Genomic DNA, 21,498 nt, shown 5'->3' on the forward strand with positions numbered 1-21,498 from the left:
CATCTTACCTCCTATCCCTTACCCTATAATGCATTAGCATGTCAAAGGACTTTTAAAACAAGAATGAAAAAATTTTACCCTTTTCTCTAGCCCTCGATTCCCTGATAAATATTTCCTATTTAATTCCTCTGTTTGAAAGATGCCCAAGCAATGATGTATATACGATCCACACTTTCATATAGGGCAAACCAACCCTCTGCAAACTTAAAATTTATTTAGTTTTACCTAAGAAGCTAGTTCATTTTTAACAATCTAATTGAATGAAAGCCCTGATGTTACATATAAACATGCATTACCTTTAGGTGTTTTTGCAGTAAACTCCGGATCAAAACAAAAAGTATCATCTGGTTTTCCGGAAGCAGGTTTGAAAGGAGGTTGAACTTCTCTTCTATATAATTTCTAGAAGAAAAAACAGGGTAACACAAAATCATATTAACACTTTAAAATTATATTTTCTAATGGAAAGCAGAACATGATATTTACAGTCCTTAACAGAAGACTCACAATTTAATAAACAAAATTTTAACAGGCTTTGGATACCTGTTAACCAAATTCTAAAAATTTGAGAGATAATGTACAGTCAAATGAGACCAGGAAATACAACAGTGATGCCAAAAGTTGCATTCACAAGGAATGATGTTCAATTTTGGATATCAAAAACTGACTTGAATTCTCACTGGTAAAATAACCATGTAGAATATATTACAATGTGACCATACAGAAATAACTAATAACATTCAAGAATTTCAAAACTAATAGATTATCTTAAGAAGTATATATTTCACCTAAAATATTTTGTTGTTACACAAAAATATGTCTTAAACATACTGTTTAGGGCTCTTATTATATAATTTAAAATTATAATCTTGTCTAACAATTTAACTTCCTAACATTTGTTTTTGAAATAACATTTAAAACATCTTAAAATATAGGAAAATCTACTACCTTCTTTAAAAAATCTGCTTTCTTAAAAGGCCACAGTCCCATAGAGGGGAAAAATAAAGAATTACTTTGATTTTTATTTATATAATATATAAACAATCCATTCTTTTCTTATTTAAATTAAGAACAATGAACATAAACTGTTTAGATATAAGAATGATGGACAAAAGGAATCTGCAGTTGTCCTTTGATTTTTATTTATATAATAAACAATCCATTCTTTTCTTATTTAAATTAAGAACAATGAACATAAACTGTTTAGATATAAGAATGATGGACAAAAGGAATCTGCAGTTGTCCAGTTAAGGAGAAAGAAAGAGCAGACAAGCATTAGAAAAAAAATCACAAGGGGATATAAGGATACCAGGGAAGGGATGCACACACCTATGACAAAGGGCAGACTCCCATGCAGCATGCCCACTAAGTGGCCTTTCAGGGTATTAATACTAATGGCTTATATTATGCAGTTGTACAATTACAAAAAAAATCATTTTTCCAGCTTTTAATTTAAATTCCAGCTAGTTAACATACAGTGCAATATTAGTTTTAGGTGTAGAACTCAGTGATTCATCACTTACATATGACACCTGATGCTCATCATAACAAGTGCCTTCCTTAATATCCACCACCTGTTTAACCCATTCCCCACCCACTCACCTCCCCTCAGTTTGTTCTCTATAGTTAAGAGTCTGTTTCTTGGTTTGCATCTCTTCCCCCCCCCTTTTCATTTGTGTTGTTTCCTAAATTCCACATATGAGTGGTATCATATAATTGTCTTTCTCTGACTGACTTATTTCACTTAGCATAATACACTCTAGTTCGATCCATGTCATTGCAAATGGCAAGATTTCATTCGTTTTGATGGCTGAGTAATATTCTATTGTATATATATATATATACCACTTCTTCTTTATCCATTCAGTCGATGGACATTTGGGCTGTTTCCCAAATTTGGAAATTTGGCTGTTCTTGATAATGCTGTTATAAACATCGGGTGCATATATCCCTTTGAATCAGTATTTATGCATCCTTTGGGTAAATACCTAATAGTGCAACTGCTGGGTCATACAGTAGTTCTATTTGTAACTTTTCCTTGAACCTCCATACTGTTTTCAGAGTGGCTGCACCACTTTGCATTCCCACCAACAGTATAAGAAGGTTCCCCTTTCTCTGCATCCTGGCCAACACCTGTTGCTTCCTGTGTTGTTAATTTTAGCCATTCTAACTGATACAAAATGATATCTCATCGTAGTTTTGATTTGCGTTTCCCTGATGATGAGTGATGTTGAGCATCTTTTCATGTATCTGCTGGTAATCTGTATGTCTTTGGAAAAATGTCTATTCATGTCTTCTGCCCAGTTTTTAACTGGATCATTCATTTTTTGGGTGTTGAATTTTATAAGTTCTTTATATATTTTGGATACTAACCCTTTTTCAGATATGTCATCTGCAAATATCTTCCCCCATTCCATAAGTTGCCTTTTAGTTTTGTTGATTGTTTCCTTTGCTGTACAGAAGTTTTTTACTGGTTAAACGTGGTTATTCTCCCCTATTCTCAGTTGGGGAATGTGAAGGAGAAAGAGAAATGAATTAGAATTCATTTTCTTTAAGAATTTGCCTTATCATTCACACCATTACCCCTTTTTCTCCCTCCTTCACATTCCCCAACAGAGAATAGGGGAGAATAGTAACCACATTTAATAGGTAAAACATATGAATAACAAAAATTTACTAAGTATCATTCACACATCTACTGGCTCAAGGTAATTGCTATGACAACTATACCTCTAAATAAAAATCTCACACCAAAAAAAGAGAAACAAATTAAGTTTATCAACAAAGTCCAAATATAACCCTTTTATTCTTCAGTGTTAGTTCATATTAAAGTCACTTAGCAAGGAAGTTTCTACTGAACTTACATTCCAGTCAACATTTGCAAAAAAGAGATGTCTTTTGATTTCCTCAACTCCTTCTGAACCTATAAAAAAAATAATTTTTCACTGGTATAATTTTTTAAGCTTTCTACCTGGCTTCTCTGTTTATTATCTGTACAAGACTATACACATTTCATAGATTCTTTGCAGTGAAAATTTTGATTTCTTATCAGATATTTCATTGTGTTTTTCAATTTAATATGATAAAATATATCTGATGTTCACACTGAAGCACATAAAGTATCATGAAATACTGAAATGCCTTCCAAGTTAAATCAAAATAATGTTTAACATATAACTAAAATTGAAATATATTTTCCTTCCCTCACAATTCAACTTATGACCTTGTATCTCAATGCCAAATTAAGAAGGGCAACAGAATAAAGTGATATTGAAATTTTAACACAAATACATAAATAAAATTATAGGATCACATCTGGATCCAGGGAAAGGTAACCAGTAAGTGGCCAAATAATGAGAGACTACAGACATATTTACCTTGAAGACCACTGGACAAAATAATTACATTCAAATATCCAAAAGGATTACCTATATAAGGGATAATTCTGCGAATTATTTTAGAAGAGGTAATCCACATGATATACATAATGATATATTAAACAGAAGTTCTGAATAACTAGACCACTCCATTTTTAAATTATGGACACAACAGAATTTACTGGATCTATGTATATACAAAATGCAAACTTCTAGGTATAAATATATCACAACAGTAAATGAACTAAGCCAGAAAACAAAGTTAAAATTATCCTCCCAAAGCATGCAATATATTGTTAAAAATGCTAAGACAATAAAGAATACCCAATCTATTTGCTGGATTCCTTTTGAATAACATCCTTAGAAGACTTTGTGCCTCAGCACTAAGAAACTGAGGCATCCCAAGTTTTGCTCTGAAAAAGAAGATTTTCAAAAATTTCACTTAAATCTAGCCATACTTTAAAAATTGACAAATCTAAGAATTTAAAAGAATGCTTTAACAATGACAATGTCCCTTTAATAATGGTAGAAGAAAACAAAAGAGTGTGAAAAAACGTTCTTTTGTGTCAACTGAAAACAAGTTTCTGAAAACTGAAAGCAAGGAATTTTTCTCAAAAGAAAAAAAATAATGTTCACACTTACTTTAATATCATATTCATGGTCTCATTTCTGTCTTTACCTTGAAATGGCAGAGTACCAGTAAGCATTTCAAACTAAAACAAACAAAAAGTAACACATAATTTAGCAGAACTTAGAATATACAATTAAATTCTTTAGGAAAAAAATTGAGACATGTAATACAAGATCATCAAATCATGTAGGATCTACATGATAGGTCAAAATACGATGAGAAAACTAAGTCAATTAAGGAACTACACTTCTGGTACGCCACTACATATAGCCCAACTGATAGGTGACCTGTAGGAAATGAAACCAACCAATTTTTTTCAGTCTTGTCTAATCTGGCTAAGTTCCCAAAACCAAAGCAATTTGAAAATAGACACACAGCATTTTCTTTTAAAACAAAAATATGCTTTTAAAGCAAACATTTAACAATGAATGGAAAATAAAAATAAGCACTGAACCATTTCAAATTCATACATGCTTTGTACAACTGAAACTAATGTATATTAACTATCTGGAATTTAAATAAAAACTTAAAAGAATTTCTACAAAAGGCCAATAAGCTCCTGAAAATATGTTCAACATCAGTAGTCATTAGTGAAATAAAAAGAAAAAAAGATTTAACCATTCTCATTCTCCTCACCGTCCCCCCAAAAAAGCAATAAAAAAAGAACAAGAAGCTACACACAAACACCAATTTTTTGAGACAGTTGTGCATGGCATAAAAAACATTTTCCCTAAGAAATTTAACTGCAACGTAATTAGAATACTAAATAATGGTATAAAAAAGACTAGATCTAAAAATTAAGATCATTATAGTACACTAAAGAGAAAACTTTTTATATCTCTAATATTTAAATCTTTTTTTTTCATTCTTTTTTATTATTATGTCAGTAAGCCAACATATATCTCTAATACTTAAATCTTGAACTTGGATTCAATAATGGCTTTCGCTTCAGTCCTCTGCTCATTTACCTGAATTCACAATCTGAGTTAGCTTATCCATTCCACTCTTTCCTATACACTTATGACTTTCAAATCTGTTCTAGCCTCAACCTCTCTCAAGTCCCAGTTCTCCCTCCCAAATCTATAGTAATGTTTCTCAACTGGAACCTGAAGAAGTAGGGGTAGAAGTCACAGAAAAGGAAATAAGAAAAAAGAAAGTATAGTATATAGGGATCATTGTTCTCAAGTTCCAATCCCCTGCCTCCAAACCTAAAGTTATGGTTCTCCACTGGGGACTGGAGGAGTAGAGGTGGTAATGGCAAGGACAAAAGGAAGAAGGATATTATATTGGAATCACACCTCCCCCCTTAATTAAACTGTATATTGGCTGACTGAGTAGTGTTTTTTTTTTAAGTCTCCAGATGATTCTGATCCTCTCTCCACTTCCCTCTCCTAATTTATTACCACCAAGGGGTTAACCACAAACCTACAGTCACCTATGCAACATGTTATAAATTATTTCTCCAATTCCAAAACCAGCTCTCCTTTCCAACTATCCCTTTTCTACTGAACTTCCATTCTTTCAACTCCCTAAAGTTCATAAATTTTAAAGGTGTCTTTATCTTTGACCCTTTCCTTCTCTTTCATCTGTGACATTAAATCAGGTATTAAGATCAGCCACTTCTTCCTTCCTTCCTAAAATACATTTTTTTCTTTAATTACCATCTTGTTAGAGAATCTACAAAAGTTTCCTACTACTCAGAGAATTGCATGCATATGTTTATAGGCTTATAGTCTCATTTCCTCCACCTTCACCCTCATTCTCCACTACTATTCTAATATTCTAATTGGTACTCCAGTTCTTTGCTAATATGATCACAATACTATACTTTCTGACTTAGAGCTATTTAAATTTTATCCATGCTTCAGGATTTAAGTTCCACCTCCTCCACTTTTCCTAAATCAACTTATATGATTTCTTGCCTGAATTCCTAAGCTAAACTGTCAGACAGTTTACTTAGCTGTTCCAATTGCTTCCCCAACCAGATTGTAAGCCTTCTTAGGTTATGAAAAATGTCAAATATTGTACTTCCAGTTTATTCCTACCCCACTATCCTCCCCAAAGGCCAGGTTTATAATGGGCACTAATATACTAATATGTCATATAGTATATCATTCAGTAGTAATAGGCAAAATGGATTATCAGCAAGATGGATTATACAAGTAAATTGATTCAACAGCTATTCATTTATCACCCTACTTAATACTGCAAGCTCTATTCTTAATTTATACCAGATTAGTGAGTTGTATGCCCACTATATTCCACCATGGGAAATGAAAAGTAGTATGAAACATGATTGCTCTCCTCAAGAAGTTTCCAATCTTTCTAGGGACATGCATGAAACAATGTGACAATAAGGTAGTTTATGGCAAAATGCTAAATTCTGTGATACCCAATTGAAAACCATGTGACAGTTAAACATAGTATTCTGAAATCTAAAATCTGGAAAGGCTTTTTCTAAGTTTTAAATCTGAATAGCTTATAAAAGAATGTGGCCATTTACCTTTTTATCTAGGAACTTTAAAAGAAATCAGAGTACCAAAACCTTAATTCTTACTGTATAACAGCTAGCCAGTCACAAGTTTTTTAGTAATCATGGATTATCAAAACTCTATTCTCACCTGACCCACTCCAAAATTTAAATTAAAATTCTAAATATTAATTTTATATTGGCATAATTAAAAAGATAACATTACTTACCATAAGTACACCATATGACCACCAATCAGCACTTTGGGAATGGCCTCTCCTATTTACTACTTCAGGAGCCATATACTCTACTGTACCACAAAATGAGTAAGCCTTCTTTTCTTGATCTACTGATTCCTTGCTGAGTCCAAAATCTATAATAACAATATGACACAAAATATATATCTGAAGATATTCAAAAAACAGAAAATACCAAAAGAAATAAAAGTATTCATGGATGGCCTATAATTACTCTTAAGAAACCTCCCTGTGAGACAAATAATGGAATGAAGCCTGTATTTCATAATGACACTCTTTAAGAGCAATTAAAGGTTGCTAAGTTAAATTTCATTATCAAAATACATGTTTTTATGTCTAAGAATATCATTCAGCAACTTTGAGAGGTCAACAATTAAATCAAAGTTGTCATAGTGATCTAAGTTTTAAAACAGACTAAGACAAAAAGGAGAAAGTAACTCACACTTTTTAAAACACTGAAAAAGCAAATTATGCTTTGGCTTTGGTGAGCTTCCATTTTTGTTTAAGGCTTTCAAGAGCTAAAGGTACTAATATATAAAAATCAATCTTATTCCTATGTACTAGCAATGAAAAATTGGAAGCTGAAATTCAAAAATTACCATTTATAATACCACCAAAAACCCCCACATGAAATCCACAGGTATAAATGTACAAAGTATATGTAAGACCTGTATGCTGCAAACTAGAAACACTGATGAAAGAAATCAAAGTAGATATAAATAAATGGAGAGACACATTGCATGCATGGTTGGAAGATTCAATGTTAAAGATATCAATTCTTGTAGAAACTGATCTACAGAGACAATAAAACTTTTAGAGTCAATGAAACTTTAATAAAAATCCCAGCAAGATTTCTTTTGCAAAAATCAAAAAGCTAAACATAAAATTTATATAAAAAGACTATAGAAAATACAATAGCCAAAATAATTTTGAAAGAAAAAAACAATGAATGACTTACACTACCTCACTTCAATACTTAATATAAAGCTACAGTAATCAAGAAAGTGTGGCATTGAAGAAAGTCTAGACCTATATATGTCATATATATGACAATATATATTGATATACATATTGATATATATCAATGCAAAAGGACAGTGTCCAAGAATAGACTAACACATATGCTTCTATAATGCTTGTTTTGAAAATGCAAATTTGTTCCAATGTGACTGATACATTGGGAAAGAATTTCAGGACAACACAAATTCCAAATGGGGTTGACTTATGTGTGGTTTATGTGCAATTTTGTCTACAAGAGAACACTAGGTGAGACACTTTAAAACTATACCTAGCTGAAGCAAGCCAGGTAGAAATAGATACATGCACATACACCAAACATCTGCCAGCTATTTCAGCTCACCATGTGTATTATGAGCCACTTCTGTCCACCTGTAGTGTTACAACCTTCCTCCCAATTCCAGAAAACCTATCTTCTACTACTTCACAATAACACACTGTAAACTTTCTGACAACAATTCTACAAGCAAATTTCAGGATCTTTTTTTCAAAGTAAGGTTCCTACTTACTGTAGTATTTATATATTCTTAAACACTGAGAATGTGTAAAACAATGCTGTCATTTTTATCAAATTCCTATCTTTCTTTTGTGTGTCTGGTTATATATTTGAGTGTTAAACCCCTAACTCCATTTTCACCATTAAGCCCTGTGCTTTTAATTATGTAATTATTCATAGTGGAATGATTTTTTTTAAGATCACATGTGCTGCATTAGAACTGGCTATATATTGTCAATTGATTTCTGATAAAGGTGTAAAAGCAATTCCATGAAGAAAGTTAAGTTCTTTTCAACAAATGGTGCCAGCACAATAGGATATTAATATACCTAAAACTGCTAAGTGAAATAAGTCAAGCAGAGAAAGACAATTATCATATGATTTCTCTCATCTATGGAACATAAGAACTAGGAAGATCGGTAGGGGAAGAAAGGGATAAAGAAAGGGGGGGTGATCAGAAGGGGGAATGAAGCATGAGACTATGGACTCTGAGAAACAAACTGAGGGCTTCAGAGGGGAGGAGAGTGGGGGAATGGGATAGACCGGTTATGGGTAGTGAGGAGGGCACATATTGCATGATGCACTGGGTGTTATACGCAACTAATGAATCATCGAACTTTACATCAGAAACCAGGGATATACTGTATGGTGACTAACATAATATAATAAAAAAACATTAAAATAAAAAAATTTTTTCAAAAGAATAAAAGGAGAAAATCTTTGTGATCTTGCATTAGGCAAGGATTTCTGAGATAAAACATCAAACCTATAATTCATAAAAGAAAAAAAGTTGATAGCTGGACTTTATCAAAATTAAAACTCTTCAAAAGTTCTCAGCTTGTTTCCCAGAGTCCATAGTCTTTCATGGTTCAGAGGGGAGGGGGGTGGGGGAATGGGATAGGCTGGTGATGGGTAGTAAGGAGGGCACGTATTGCATGGTGCACTGGGTGTTATACGCAACTAATGAATCATGGAACTTTACATCAAAAACTAGGGATATACTGTATGGTGACTAACATAATATAATAAAAAATATTATAAAAAAGAAACAAACAAAAAAAGCTCTTCAAAAGAATGTTCAGAGAAGAAAAAAAGAAGCTACAGACTGGAGAAAATATTTGCAAGCTACGTATCTGATAAAGCTCTTGTATTCAGAATATATTTAAAAAACTCAAAATTCAGTAATAAGAAAACAATCCACATGTTTTCAATGGGCAAAAGATCTGATCGGATACTTCTCCAAAGAAATAAATACATGAAAAGATGCTCATTGTCATTAGTTATTAGGGGAATTCAAATTAATACCCCAATGAATACTACTACATGCCTATTAGTAGAGCTAAAATAAAAATACTGACAATACCAAGTAATGACAAGAATGCAGAGCAACTAGAGCTCTCATATGTTGCTAATGGGTATGCAAATTGATGCAACCACTTGGATAACAGTTTGGAGGTTTCTCACTAAGTTAAAAATACACTTACCATATGACCAAGCAATCACACTTCTTTGGTATTTACTCAAGTGAAATAAAAATTTATGTTCACATAAAACCTGCACATGAATATGTACAGTGGCTTTATTCCTCATTGCCAAAAACTGGAAACAAGCCAAATACCCCTTAATTGGGGATTAGACAAACAAACCATGGCATCATCATAAAATGGAACACAATTCAGCAATAAAAAATAAATTGAAACATGCAACAATATAGATTAATCTCAAATGCACTATATTAAGTAAATGAAGCCAGACTCAAAAGACTATTTACTGTATGCCTCTGTTTACATTACATCATGGAAAAGGCAAAACCTTAGGGACAGAAATTAGATTGATATTTGTCTAAGGTAAAAAGGAGGATTAACTTATAATGGGGAAATTGTGTACAGTGACAGAATTGTTTTATATCTGTATGTTGGTGGTGGGAATAAAACTAAATGTGTCTGTCAAAGTTTGCAGAACTATAGATAAGTGATTTTTAAAAATTCAACCTTATATTTTGAGACAACTGCAAACTCACATGCAGTTATGTGAAATACTACAAGAGATCCTATTTACCCTTTACCCAGTTTCCCCCATGGTAACATCTTAGAAAACTATATTACAATATCACAACCACAATATCGACAGGGATGTAGTCAAGATAAAGAATAATTCCATCACCACAAAGACCTGAAGAATGAGTTTTACTCTATGTAAATTATACCTTAATTCTATAAATGAAAGTAAAACTATAAGTCCTATCTATATTTGTCTCTTAAAATAAAATACCAATAATTAATTTTAGGGTCTCTGAAAATTAATTTTCTAACCATGCTCAATAGTTTCATTTAAAAATCACTTACCCTTGTATAATAACTCGAATGCATTATGGTTTTTACTATAATTTAAAAAAATCTTTTCAGTGTACTACTTTATTTCTCTACATTTTGAGACTTTTAAACTCTTGCACATTCCATTTCAAAGATTAAATGTAATAAAAGCTAGTCTTCGAGGTCAGTTCAGCTGAATAAAACAACATACCTTGTAGAGAAGAACATTGGCTTCTTTGGCCATTCCAGAGAGGAGGAGAAAGGGAAGAGAATTTTCTTATCCTCCATTACCTTTCAGAGATTTATACCACTCCATAGAGGTCCTCTGCTGTACTTTCTCTGACAAAACTGACATTTAACACTAGAATTTGCTCAGCAATCAATTGACAAAAAAATTTACAATAAGAATTAGCTACAAGATTAAATAAGATATAAGTTAATCAGTTATTTTTCCAAGCCACTAATTTGAAAACAAAATACAGAAATCAGATATATAAAGGCTTTTTTTTCTGGGGGGGCAGTATATCTTTGTAACCTTAAATGACTCTAAGACTTCAAATTTTAAAAGCATGCCTAGAAAACAATAATTTCATGAGTATTTATGAATAAAAGTAATCTCACTGACTAATTTGCAGATAACCATATTATTAAAATTATTTTTATATATACATTCTTAAATATCCAGCTCAAGTACTGTGTGATATAAATTTCTGACACTGTATATTTTTTCTCCCTTCTCTTTATAGAAATTACCCTGAATTATGTCCCTCCAAAAACACATTATAGCAACCACAGATAGTTGAAATCAATTGTATAGACTATGAGGTGGGGTGTTACAGAAAAAAAAAAAAAAGACAGAAAAACAATATAGATAATATATTGACATTTATATACAGATATTTTGGGGGTATTCATCCCATTCTGTTGATCTTCTGCTATACAATCATACGCTTGGTATGAGGTCAATTAGGCGCAAACCACAGTCATATCAAGGAACCTTTGTATAGTCCACTGCCGTTCTAGAGTAAAATGTTAAACATTAGGTCTATTCTTTTATCTAGAGGACTTTTAAAGCAGACAGGTAAAAAGATATTGCCCCTCTCTTACGATTAAGGAAAATCTCCTAATTCTTCCTCGTAAGCCTAAGAAGAAACAATGTTGGGAAAGACCCTGCCTAGATGAGACATTCCTAAATCACTATAGCCCACTGCTATCAATGACAAACAGCAATCAATCTGGTACTTTTGACTGTAGTATTCAAAATGAAAGGAGATAGGTAGGACAAGAGGAAAAGAGGTAGAGGAGAAGGGAGGAAAAGACACACAAAAGGAAGAAAAAGAAAACAAAGAGAAAGAAAGGAAGAAAATAAAAAGAAAATAAGTTAAAGGAAATAATGAAAAAAATAAAAGTAAAGTATTAGAATATTTGCTGTGAATGGTCACACTTTAACCAACCTTATTGGAATGGTATGAGGTTAAATCCATATGTTTATTACTCATTACACAACTTTGAACTAGGCTATAATTATAAAACTGTAACTTGTCTAATATTTATTATTGTATAATTTCTTTAAAGAAATATTTACACCATTTTAAGGAAAATAGATCGAATTGTTATATATATATATGTATATGCATGGTGCACTGGGTGTTATTGTATATGTATAAGTATATACATATACTTATGTATATATATTTCACATTTTCTTCCTGTTATAAGCCTCTGTCTTTTGCTTATAAGTTTACATTTACTCTAACTAATCCTTCCTCCTTAGCCAGTTTAAGTCCAAAAGCTATAAAAGGAGAATTTACATTACAAGACTAAATATAAAATAATCTGACATCATTATTCACCCAATTAACCTTAATGTAGAAAAGAGATATAGGTAGGATTTATTCTACTTTTTTCTGACCTCCCTTCCTTAACCCCTGACAAAACAGGTATAATTTATTTTTTAAAATGAAAAGAATTAAATTCTAATTAGCATTGTAACTAAAACTTGATTGCTATAAAATAAAAATTGTACAATATATAAAATTTTAAAACTCTACTGTTCTCTCTTCCTATTATTTTTCTTTCCTTTTCCTTTTTCAATCCCTTTAAATCTATGCTGCTATGAAAAAGAGAATCAGGCTATGAATCAAAAAGATTTACTAAACTTTATTAGAACTTTGTCACATCTGCCCGAGCTTTCAAGTTAACAGCTTTATAATTTATTTTTACATTGAAGCAGTATACTTAGGAATTTAAAGCAACTTACCTTTAAAGTGTACTGGTCCAAAATTCTCTGTAAAGACCACATCTTCATTTTAACATTCTGATAATTAAATAAAGATTTTACTATCTATTTATAACATAAGTAACCTTTTGAGATTGGCTCACTCAGCATAATGCCCTTGAGTCCATCCAAGTTGTTGCATATATCAAGAGTTCTTTCCTTTTTACTGCTGGGTAGTATTCCATTGTATGGTTGTATCACAGTTTGTTTATCCATTCATTCTTTGAAGGACATTTGGGACATTTCCAGTCTTGGGCTATTATAAATAGAGCTGCTATGAAAATTCATGTATAGGTTTTTATGTGGACATAAGTTTTTATTTCTCTAGGACAAATGCCCAGGATGGGTAGTGTATGGTTCTATTCATGTTATTCTCAACATAACAAAACTAGAGATGTAGAATAGATAAGTCTTTGCCAGGAGTTAGGGGAGGGGGAGGGAGGGCATGACTGTAAATGGGCAGCACAAGAGAGTTCTTTTGTAGTTGTAAAACAGTTTTGCATATTGATTGTGGTGGTGGTATTCAAATCTGTACATGTGATAAAAAGTCATAGAATTATACACAACAACAACAAAAAAATAAATGCATGCAAAAACTAGTGAAATCCAAGTAAAGTATATGGTCCAGTGAGCTGCATTATACAAATCTATTTCTGGGGTTTGACAATACATTGCAGTTTTATAAGATGTCACCATTGGGGGAAGCTGGGTGATGGGTAGACAGGACCTCTCAGTACTATTTTTGCAACTTATTGTGAATCTATAATTATTTAAAAATAAAAGATTTTAAAAATGGTATAATAAAGATATTTTACACTTAAGAATCCTGTGAGGATTAGCACCTTGTATTATAGTAAACCCTCAATATTCAAAATAAAGAAAAATAGAACATTTTCACAAATAAAAAAAAATGAACCTCTGATTCTGAAACGCTTGTTTTAAAAGTTTATAATTCACTATATTTCAAATATGATAACTACTTATGATAAATCTTTCAGTCTAGACTAAAACTAAGATGATGTGTTTTAATCTAGAAAGCCACAGGTCATTTGTTAATTAGGATACTAACTTTATAATTTTTTGGTATTATAATTAGAACATATTGAGAGCTCTTATCTACCTTTCAAATGAATTTTAGTTCACTAAAGAGATGAATAAAATACAAGTCAAGGAAAAAAGAAAATAGGCCTAGAAAAATATATATTAAATTACAGAAAAATATAAAATAGGCTTAGGGTAAAATAAGAAAATCTGCATACCTGTTAACTTGATATGTCCTATTTCATCAAGCAGAATGCTGTAAATCAAAATTCACATTCACCAAGAAGGAATAAAATATTTTTATATAGGACATTTACATAAAAATCATAAACTTTAAAATAATATCTATTTGATATACTGGAAAATATTTAAATGATTAATTTAAAATCAATGGGAAAATAAAATCAATGGGTATCTCATAAAGATTACTTTTTATAAGTAAGTTTCATATAATTGTATAATTCATATATATTTACATATAATTTTTAAATAAAATAAATAAAAGACTTAATGGAAAAAAAAGTAGTCATAGAAATACTGGTAACAGGGATTCATAAGGAGAATATAGCTTTACTTTTCTGGCTTCAGGTCTCTATATACAATTCCTAATTGGTGCAGATGATCCAAAGCAAGGGCCAGTTCTGCCAGGTAGAATTTCACATCTTCCTCTGTAAACAGAACCTAGAATGCAATAATTTACCATTTGATTCTTTTTTCAATATTGAATTTTTAAAATTTACTTCATTAAAAACCAATAAACAGACAAATCTAGGTTAAGTAAAAAAAAAAATAAAAGAAGTAGATAGATGAAACTAAACTCTTTAAGAATGCTTCTCTTCAATATTAACTGTTTTAAAGTAAATTTTCCTAAAACATATTATGGAATTTACATGTCTTCTACACTGCAGAGTCAAATTAGTTTATGTGGAAGAAACCTCTGTAAATTACAAAATGCTATGTGTGCAACCATGAGGTATAATTATTATAGGTTTACATCCATATCCATTCATGAGTGTTAAATTTACTCACAAAATTAGGCACTACTCAAACATGAGATGTAATTTTTTCCCATTGGATATAATTTTTAAGATTTATCAAAGGCTTCTGATTGGCAAAACAAATAATTTGTCTAGAAATTGGTTATTTTCACTACAGAAATCTCTGAATTATTAGAAAAGCTCAAAATTTGAATGAAACATCATTAAATCTTACAACTGACTTGCCCATTTAGAATTATGGCCATTGAATTACATAATACAGACTCTGGTTACTAGTAAAATTGCAGAGAATGAGCAGTTAAAGATAAATTTTGAAACTCTACCTACTTTTTAAAATGATCTATAGAAAAAACAAAGATCATGCATTATCTAAGTTCCAGGGACTTCATTTGAATATTATAATGGTAAAGTTATAAAAACATAATTTTCACTTGGTACTTTATTAAGAAGAAGGGGGGTAATCAGAAGGGGGAATGAAGCATGAGAGACTATGGACTCTGAGAAACAAACAGGGCTTCAGAAGGGAGGGGGGTGGGGGAATGGGATAGACTGGTGATGGGTAGTAAGGAGGGCACGTATTGCATGGTGCACTGGGTGTTATACACAACTAATGAATCATCGAACTTTACATCAGAAACCAGGGATGTACTGTATGGTGACTAACATAATATAATAAAAAAACATTCAAAAAATTTCTTTTAAACCAAGAGCATATATTACTGTTATAAAACATATTTATAATGCATAATAAAATACCCTTTTCATCGTTAAAAAAAAAGAATTATTAACCAGCTCCATCAAAACTGGAACTTGAGCAATCACGGAGAAAAAGCTGACAAGAGAAACATCTTGAATAAAATCTCGCCACCAGTAAAAAAAAAAAAAAAAAATTGTTACTTATTTAACCTCTCAGGAAGGCTAACCAAATTTTTCATTTAAACCTAACACATAAGAAAATTCTAAACAAAAATCTTTCTATCTCTAAAGAAAAAACTTTGTCCAGGTTACAGTTTTATGGCAAGCATATTATTTTGTGATGAAGCTGTCTCTGTGAAAAGCCTCATGATAGACACAAATAAAAAACTTACTAAGTAGCAGTTACGTGCCAATAACTTTACATTCATTATGTTATTACAACCTTTCAAACAACACTATGAGGTATATTATTATCACCACCTTACAACTGGAGAAAAAGACTCAGAATAGCTAGAATAACATAGCTAATAAGAAGCAGGCCCACAATTTGAACTCAGGAATACTTATCTCTAAGAACTACCTCTTCCTCAGAAGCCACTTCCACTATATGTTATGTTTCAACTTGGTTTTAGTTTCACTACTATTAATGCTTTCTTATTTACTAATCATCCTATCACCAATGAACCCATGAAAGAAAATCATCTAAACCCAAGCACCTTGTAAGCACTGCTAGTCTTTTGTTGTCTGCTCTTCAAATCATTTGTGTATGTATGAATGCATGTGTGTTTTAGCATATTTAAGATCACAGTATATAAACTATCTAGTGGCTTCCTTTCTCCCCACTTAATATTATAACGAAAGCATTCTCCCATATCTCTAAAATTTATTTATAGTTTTCAATAGCTGCACAATATCAACATACTAATTTACCATAATTTACCTAAGTGTTCATTTGGATTATTTCCAGTTTTTCATTGTTTTAAAAAATTCTGTAATATGCATATATATATTTTATATTTATGATTATTTCCCCAAAAAGGATTCCTAAGAAATAAAACAGGAAAGGAAATACTGCGTCTGTGAAAATAAATAGTCCAAGATTTTGACATATAGAATAAATTTATTTTCCAAAAAGTTTACAATAACTTTTACTCCCATCAGCAATTTATGAAAGCATTTGTCTTACTACATCCACAATAGCAATGAATATTACTCTTTAAAAATATTTTTAATTCGATACACAAAAATGCCACCAATTGTTTTAATTTAAATTTTGATACCTAGGCTAAACATTTTTCCATGTCCTTTAGGCCTTTCTATTTTGTAAGTGAATTATCGGTAATGTTTTTGCCTATTTTCCATTATTTACTTACTGTTTTTTTTTTCAATTTTTTTCAATTGTCATAAGCCCTTTAAATATTAAAAATGTCGGTTCACCATCACATTACTTGTAAGTATTTTCACCATTCTGTGCTTGTTTTTGACATTCAGGAATTCTTAATTTGATGTAGTCAAATTTATGTATGATTTTCCTTCATTATTTTAATGATTAAGGAGAAACCTCCATTAAGTGGTCAACTACACATTTGGCTGCATTTTCTTTTAGGACAATTGTTTTTCCAGATTTAACTCTTAAGTAAAATTTATCTTTGTATAGTAGAGATGAAAATTTAAAATGATCTTTTTCTGAAATGTCTAACCGATCTATCAAATACTATTTACTGAACAATCAATCTCTTTGCCATTAACTTGTGATTCATCCTTTATCATAATAACACATGGTAAATCATATATACCTGAATATTTTGGGGCTTTACAGTATGTGTCTAATCTTGTGTTGATATTTTGATGTTCTGCTTATAGCAGCAGCTTTACAAAGTTTTAAACAAGAGGTAGGGCAAGAAAAGGGTGTTATTTTCAAAATGTCTTAGTTTTTCTTTCATTTGTTTACTTTTCTAGGTAAGCTGGAAAAATTATTCTGTCACTTTCAAACAAACAAAAATTCCTATTGGGACTTTGCTTGAAAAAAATTTTTAAACCTATAAATTAATTCTGGAAAAATTGGTGGCTTTATAATTATCAGCCATTCATCCAAATATATTTTCTTAATATTAGCAAAATAGAACATGGCTTAAGAGTTTTGTGTGTTTGTGTGTTGGGGGAGAGGTGTTTGGGGGAGAGAAATTTGGGGAGGTACTGTTCCCTTTAAAATATATATAACATACATTATAATATTCTTTAACACCTACAAAAATATACTTTTTAAAGTCTTACTAAGTTATGAAGAATATGACCCATTTTGGGTGACATAACAGTTTTTTTTTTGTATACATAAGTGAAGTATAACCAAAAAACAACTTCTTTTTTTTTTTTAAGATTTTATTTATTTATTTGACAGGGATAGAGAGAGCCAGCTAGAGAGGGAACACAGCAGGGGGAGTGGGAGAGGAAGAAGCAGCCTTCCAGCAGAGGAGTCTGATGTGGGGCTCGATCCCACAACACCGGGATCACACTCTGAGCTGAAGGCAGACGCTTAATGACTGAGCCACCCAGGCGCCCCCCAAAAAACAACTTCCTATTAATAACTTGTCTATAGAAGTAACATCGTTTTCTAAAAGCCTGTTCAATGAATATACTAATTTATTGTCTTTTGGGAAATGCATTTAAAATGCTTGCTCTTACCTAATATTCCAGACTTAGGAATCAAAACTTACTGACTGCATCTCTGAGAAAATTAGAAATGACTACAAGTAAAAATTTCTCAAACACATTCTTGAAACTTCTACACTATAACACAAGAAATAATGAATTTTGGGGCCTTGTTTCACTGTTGTCATTCTGTGTCTTGAGACCAGCTTTTAACAAGGACTTTTATAACCCTCCTTGGAAAGGGGTCCTAGATAGACCCTACCATAAACTGAATTCTGTTCTATAATAAACAATATACCAAGATCATAGTCTATGTTCATGCATGGCATGTTCTGCACTGGATATAGACAGATACAAGCCAGAGACCTTAGCCACTTAAGCATGGGCTAGCATACAGTTCCTTTTTCACAGGAAGTTCCAGAGCTCTGGGAATCAATAATCGCTCTCCTGCACTGAACGTCTTAATTCTGGAAGTGAGATGTTGAAACACTATTACCCAATTAAAATGCTATTCCCAGACTACCACTTTAAGACAAAATGAAGTAGACAAGGGCAGGATACATTTCCTGTCTGAAACAACTAAAACACAGTACAAAAGCTATGAAATGACACTTTTCAAGACATTAGCCATCAGTTAACAAAGGACACTGAATACTGAAAAATGGGAAACAGATAAGGTAAGCCCTACAGCTGTCCTACCTTATTACCTAGAAAGAGTTTCTAAGCAGCTGCATAAGGAGGGCCAAGTCAGGCAGAGCCTGTAAGACTCCCTGAGTTAATGAGAGGCTAGGGAGACAAGAAGGATAGAATTCACAAGATAGAATATAGAAAGGAGAATTTCAGAGAGAGAAAGAGAACTACAGAGTTATGTAGAGGTCTCCCTCAAATATTTAGCAGAGAAATGTTTAGGACACAATATAAACTTGTATTCTGTTATCCTGAGCTGAGAAACAATCAATGACAGGATTAGAGGACTATTCTATGGAACTTACACAGGGCCAGGAATACTTCCTGTTACCTCCAACCACAGCAGAAAACCTCATAATTCACAGGGTATTTGGCAGAGTAATCCAAGTGTTTTGCTTCAGAGTGGTACAAAATTAGTCCCTGATTAAATGCTGTTCTGGTCCAGTTTAACAACCTGAAAAAATCAAACTAGTTTTATATTCCAGAACAAATCTCAAAATTTATAAGAATACAAAAATATGATCACCTAACAAGATTAATTTCATAAAGTCTGCCATCCAGCCAATAAAAATTGTCAATCATGGATCTGAGGAAATTACTTGAGCCCAGGTAATCCTAAGGGATTAAAAACAAGAATCTACAGAATTCACAAAGTAACAGGATAGGTCCTATTCTCAAAAGTGAGAGTGAAAAACTTCATAATTCACAGGGTATTGATTTAGAGTACCATGAAGGGCCATGCTTCAGTATTGCGAAAAATTAATTATAGACTAAATTCTGCTCTGGTCCCACATAACAAAGCTTTAAAAGCAAGACTCAAAAGGTTAACTGCATCCAAGAACAAAGCTAAATACTACTTAGAGGAAAACCATAGGGGTGCCTGGGTGGCTCAGTCAGTTAAGTGTCTGCCTTAAGCTCAGGTCATGATCCCGGGACCCTGGGATCCAGCCCCACATCGGGCTCCCTGCTCAGTAGGGAGCCTGCTTCTCCCTCTCCCTCTGCCTGCCACCCCCCCCGCTTCTGCTCTCTCATTCTCTATCAATTAAATAAAATCGTTAAAAAAAGTAATAGTATCCAGAAAACAAGAAAAATGAATTCATAAAGCCTATCATCCAATAAAAAATTACCATGGAATTTCACTGCCATTGAAGCATGAAAGCAGACATAGACAATACTTAAACCAATGGATGTGGCTGTGTTCCAGTCAAACTGTATTTATAGAAATAAGCAACTGGCCATACTTGGCCTGAGACCACAGATTTCGATTCCTGAGTTACAGATTTATACTATGAACACTAAAACAACTACTAAAGTAACACAAAAAAGTGTTATAGATAAAAACAATTAAATTAAAAATAAGGCAATGAAGGGGGGTCCTAGATAGTGCCATATAGGAAGATCCTGAACTCACCTCCTCCCATGGACACACAAAATCTATGGCTACATATGGAAAACTTCCCTCTGAAAGAGACCTGAGGGGCGCCTGGGTGGCTCAGTCAGTTAAGTGTCTGCCTTTGGTTCAGGTAATGATCCAAGCATTTTGGGATTGAGCCTCACATTGGGCTCCCTGCTCCCTGCTTCTCCCTCTGCCCCTCCCCCTGCTCATGCTCTCTCTCTCACACTGTGTGCTCTCTCTCAAATAAATAAATAAAATCTTTAAATTAAAGACAGAGACCTGAAAACTAGCTAAACCGATTCTTCACAAGAAATGGTAAAAGGCCCACACATTTACAGGTTACAGAGGTGGACTGAAGAACATAGGCCAGGGGACACCATCTTTGTGCCCTCCCTCAGGCTTGCTCCAGCTCATTGATACCTCACAGAAAGGAACTTATACACTCATATGAAGCTCTAATTTTTGCAACTATTGCCCAGGGGACCCCCTCTAGATTGCCTGGTCTAGAGGATAGCAGGGTTTACAACTGCAGTCCAAAGTAATGTATATATTGGCATGCTTTAAAACTTCTGCCAGAGGATCTAGTTTTCAATCAGCCTGAAACTAGGTGCTGACTGAGATCTTTCCATTTGGAACACTGACAGGTCTTAGCACATCAACAACTGGGACCTATCAAGAATAAATCAGGCTGCTTTGACAATAAGGAAAGTTTTGTTTTAAAGGTTTTATTTATTTATTTTGAGAAAGACAAAGAGAGAGAGAGAGAGGAAAAAAAAGAGAGAGAGGTGAGGGGCAGAGAGAGAGAGGGAGAGACTCTCAAGCAGACTCCATGCTGAGTGCAAAGCTGGATGTGGGGTTTGACCTTACAACTGTAAGATCATGACCTGAGCCAAACTCAAGAGTTGGACACCTTACTGACTGAGCCACCCAGGTGCCCCAACAATCACGAAGGTTTAAGAGACAACCATGAGCTCAGGTATGGTTGAAAGATAAGGTTCATCCCTTACACAAGAACACTCCTTCAAGACTGGGAGAAGTATATGTTTCATCTAATACATAAAGACAGAGAAAGTCAAGCAAAATGAGGGAATAGAGGAATATGTTCCAAATGAAAGAACAAGATAAAAGCTCGGGGGAAAAAAAAAACTCAATGTAACAATAGATAAGTAATTTACCTAATAAAGAGTTCAAAGTAA

The 21,498-nt window shown here is 32.6% G+C and overlaps 1 protein-coding gene across 1 annotated transcript in view; it reads right to left on the reverse strand.

The window, feature by feature from the left end:
* The window catches only part of RPS6KA6 (ribosomal protein S6 kinase A6), a 186,298-nt gene that overhangs the window by 57,070 nt on the left and 107,730 nt on the right, over positions 1–21,498 (reverse strand). Inside the window, exons 7-13 of the mRNA XM_048213614.2 lie at positions 14,451–14,557; positions 14,095–14,132; positions 6,706–6,848; positions 4,017–4,087; positions 3,699–3,787; positions 2,862–2,920; positions 297–399 (exon numbers count right to left, since the gene is read on the reverse strand). Of these exons, the coding sequence (XP_048069571.1) occupies positions 297–399; positions 2,862–2,920; positions 3,699–3,787; positions 4,017–4,087; positions 6,706–6,848; positions 14,095–14,132; positions 14,451–14,557 (610 nt within the window). The remainder of the gene's footprint in view (positions 1–296; positions 400–2,861; positions 2,921–3,698; positions 3,788–4,016; positions 4,088–6,705; positions 6,849–14,094; positions 14,133–14,450; positions 14,558–21,498) is intronic.

This window comes from Ursus arctos, chromosome X, assembly GCF_023065955.2.
Source record: "Ursus arctos isolate Adak ecotype North America chromosome X, UrsArc2.0, whole genome shotgun sequence".
Taxonomy (NCBI): Eukaryota; Metazoa; Chordata; class Mammalia; order Carnivora; family Ursidae; genus Ursus; species Ursus arctos.